Raw genomic sequence first — 3,877 nt, forward strand, 5'->3', positions numbered from 1 at the left:
TAAGCAAACACAAACAATCACTTGATTTGATTAAATTAGGTTATGCTTGTTGGTTTTATCTCTAGTAATCAACAAAATTAGACACCTGGTAAAAAAACCCAGTCTTGCTCAGACTTTTCCATTAGTCTCTAATTGTCTCAAGGGATTAATATGGCATGAAATCAAATTTATTTTTGTAAGTCACTTGTTAAAATACAGCACAGGCTTGTAGTGAGTGAAACATCATCATATTAAAATTCTTGGACATTCTATGCGAATTAAGTTGTTGGGTTGAATGCAAGAATAAAAAATCTGTCTCTGTACCCTCCAAAACATATCACAGTTGAGGACAGATCCATTTTAGCTCCAGAATTGCTTGCCCAAGGCCAAGATTATGTACACTGGCTAGACAGCTCCTACTTTAGTTCCACCTGAAAAACTGGGCTGTGTTTAGTGAACCAATTTTTAATGCATTGAGAAAACATTTTTCCAAACTGCTGGGCCTGATTTCTGGAAGAGAAGAGATATCCACCCTAAAATTTTCCCTAAAATCTAATGAGAGAGGAAGGTATTAATTATTGACAAATGCACAAAGGGAAAAAAAAATTAACCCAAGCCCATTGCTGAGATCTCCCTTGATAACAACCTTTCAGGCAAATATGTGAAGAACACCATGGGTTGTCCACTGAAAGCATCTACTCATTGTGCAATATCAAGACAAAAGGCTTTTTTCAAAAAACTTATACATAGGATAGAGAATCCTTGTAATCTTGTAAATCCAAGACACAGACATGAACAGATAATAAGTAGAAATTAACATGGTTAATAACAACGTCCACAGTTAAAGCAAGTAAGATTAAGTTGTTGGAGGGTTTATTTAATTACACAGACCTCCAGAACAGCTGGGTCATGGGCCAATAGGTGTTACAATTTTTTTCTAAAAAGAAGTATTCTGTTTCATCTATTGTGGAATTGATTCTACTTTTCTTTTATGTTTCTGAATATGGGGACAGCTCCACACTGGACACATTCACCACTGCAATGACAGAGGAGTACTCATACATTGTAAAGACATTGAAAATATCTTCTTGGTTATTGAGATTCATTAAAGAGGTGCTTTTCAAATGTAGGAATTTCAAAGGAAAAGAAATACATCATCTTACTTCCTTGTCATTATCCTGGAGGTTGTGGTCTGCCAAAGATCCTTCTGTTTCTTGGCAGACTCCATTTTCAGTGTTTTGGAAAGGATTGAATGGCTATATTTTAGTCTGCACAAAGCTAGGAAAGTGTTAGAAAACCCCCACCTCTGAATTTTTCCACCTTGAGCATCTGTTTGGAGCAGCAGCCTGTCCCATTTTGAAGAGATATTTTAGCTATCTTATTAGAGCCAGGCACTAGAGTTAATTTGAATTCTGAAAGCAAAAGACTAGTTGAAAAACTATAACCATTTTTTAAAATTACTTTATTAATTACTATAGGCTATATTCAGATTTTTTATTATTTCCCTATATGAAGGATTTGGCAGCACAATGTTAATATCTGGACTTGATGATCTTAGAGGTCTTTTTCAACCTAAACGGTTCTATGACTCTATGACTCTAAAAATAATAACTTACTTGAAAAGGTAATAAATCTGTGATTTTCACAGACCTGTGATTCCAGGAGCTAACAGTACATGAGCACAATAAAGATCACAAAAGTCACTCTAAAACTGCAAGTGCTGGTAACTAAAGTAGCATGGCAAAGACCTGCTGCTCCTGTCTGAAGTTCAGATGAAACATGCACATTTAGCACGAAGATTTTAGTATAAAACCAGGAATTTAGCTTGCAAAGTTTTCTTTAGTTCTAGGGAAAACACAATGCTATCTAATTTCTTACAGAAACGCAACCAAAAAAACCACTCATCTTTCTCAATGGATTCCTAAGGTGAGTTTTCTTGCTCTTTTCTGTCCTAGTCTTCCTCACATACACCTGTTTTCTCACACATACCGATACCTGGGTAACAGTGAACATTGCATAAACTTACAAGGTCTTCACATAAATTTGCAGCATTGTTCCGTTTTTTCAAACAGTCATTGACATTGTCATCTTTATCTTGCAAGATTTCCTGAAGCCCAATTATATTCTGGGCAGCCAGATGTATAGAATCCTAAACAAGAAGATAGCAGGAAGATGAAACACTATTACAATCTGTTTTAATATACTGCATTCGTTCATGCAGATAACTGCAATAATACTGATAGAAATATTTTCCAACTCTGACACCTGTGCAGCTGCTGTGCAGTTTCCAGCCATTGTGGGGTTATTTACTGTGATAATATTTTCCTGTGGTTTGTCTATTTTCAATGTAAACTACTTAAGAATCAAGTTGTTAATGTTCAACTGAAAAAAACCCTGTGCCCTAAACTAATCAATGTCCCACTGGAAATCAGCTACTCCTCAGCAAGAAGCCAGCTCAAGACCCATGCATCCTCAAAAGCCTCTTTTGGGGGGACTAGGTAGGACTCTAGTGGTGTATTGCATGTACTCAGATCTTTAATCTTAATGAAGTGCACATCTGTTTGGATAAGGCACTGACAGCTTCATCCAGGCAACAACCCCTGTCAGCTGAGCTCACTGACCCTCCTCTGCCTGCTGCCTCAGCAAGAAGCCAGCTCAAGACCCATGCATCCTCAAAAGCCTCTTTTGGGGGGACTAGGTAGGACTCTAGTGGTGTATTGCATGTACTCAGATCTTTAATCTTAATGAAGTGCACATCTGTTTGGATAAGGCACTGACAGCTTCATCCAGGCAACAACCCCTGTCAGCTGAGCTCACTGACCCTCCTCTGCCTGCTGTGCTGAGAGCCCCAGCCAGATGGCTATTGATCTTACCTGCCTCTCAAACACCTTTGTATCTGGTTAGGGCTCACTTGCACTTTGCCAGGCCTCATGCCATCTACAAACTTGTCAAGTAGCCCGTAAGAGGGAGAGGTGGTAAGTGACAAGACAACCCTCATCTTTGGAGAGAATTGAAGCAAAGATGATTACACTTCATCACTTTGGACATCTAATGCTAACCCTCAACCCAATCTAGCAACAGGAAAAAAGAAAGAGTCCTCACATCCAAAATATGTACTTTAGGACATTTTAATTCATGTGGCTGCAACTCAGTTCCTCTATTTTTAATGAGAAGCAGTTGGTGCTCCACTGCAGTAGATGAGCATGCCAGCTTCTCTCAGTGATTGGAAGTCCTAACTGTGCCACCCCACAGCACTTTCTCTGCCCTGCACCTGTGGGTCTCCACAGAGCCTGCTTCTGTCAGGGAAAAAATGCAGAAGTGTGGCCTTCAAAACTTTATTTGCCATGGGCTCAGCAATGCAGCAGCAGCACAGCTCACTTATTTAATATTGTGATGTAGTCAGGCCTGCTTATAAACACTTTGGTGTTGCCTAACTGGTGGCAGAAATATATGTTAAACTGGTTATGGACAGGGTGTGTGGCCACAGATTGCAAAAAGGCTTGTACTCACCTGTAAATGTTGCGAAGAGAGCGAAATGTTCTTCACACACAGTTTCACAGTCTTCTCTAAACTTCGAAACAACTTTTCTTCCTTATTAAAAGTTTGATCTTTCACCTAAAATGACATTTGCACTGTTATTTTGGCAGCCCAAAAGAGCCTGGCTAATGAAAGAAACATCCAGAGTGCTGCTAGGAAAATCCCAAGCCTTCCCTGAACTCCTCCCTTTGAAAACAGAATAGATCGACCCCTAATTCTCCCAAGCCCCAGTTTTAACTCAAGAAAAGTCAAAACCACAGGGCAACATGACATAGAATGTGATTTTTAATCCCTGTGGAAGCAGGGAGTTGCTTTATGACAGGCACACGGGCGTGTGCCAGTCACTAGTGGTGTTCCCCAG

At 39.5% G+C, this 3,877-nt stretch overlaps 1 protein-coding gene across 1 annotated transcript in view; it reads right to left on the reverse strand.

Annotated features, from left to right (window-relative positions):
* ARHGEF38 (Rho guanine nucleotide exchange factor (GEF) 38) overlaps nt 1-3,594 on the reverse strand; it is a gene marked incomplete at its 5' end in the record, with an annotated part of 9,312 nt that extends 5,718 nt beyond the window's left edge. Inside the window, 2 exons of the mRNA XM_009077664.1 lie at nt 2,006-2,128; nt 3,490-3,594. Coding sequence (XP_009075912.1) covers nt 2,006-2,128; nt 3,490-3,594 — 228 coding nt within the window. The remainder of the gene's footprint in view (nt 1-2,005; nt 2,129-3,489) is intronic.
* Between the last annotated feature and the right edge of the window lie 283 nt (nt 3,595-3,877).

This window comes from Acanthisitta chloris, unplaced genomic scaffold, assembly GCF_000695815.1.
Source record: "Acanthisitta chloris isolate BGI_N310 unplaced genomic scaffold, ASM69581v1 scaffold22280, whole genome shotgun sequence".
In the NCBI taxonomy this organism is placed as follows: domain Eukaryota; kingdom Metazoa; phylum Chordata; class Aves; order Passeriformes; family Acanthisittidae; genus Acanthisitta; species Acanthisitta chloris.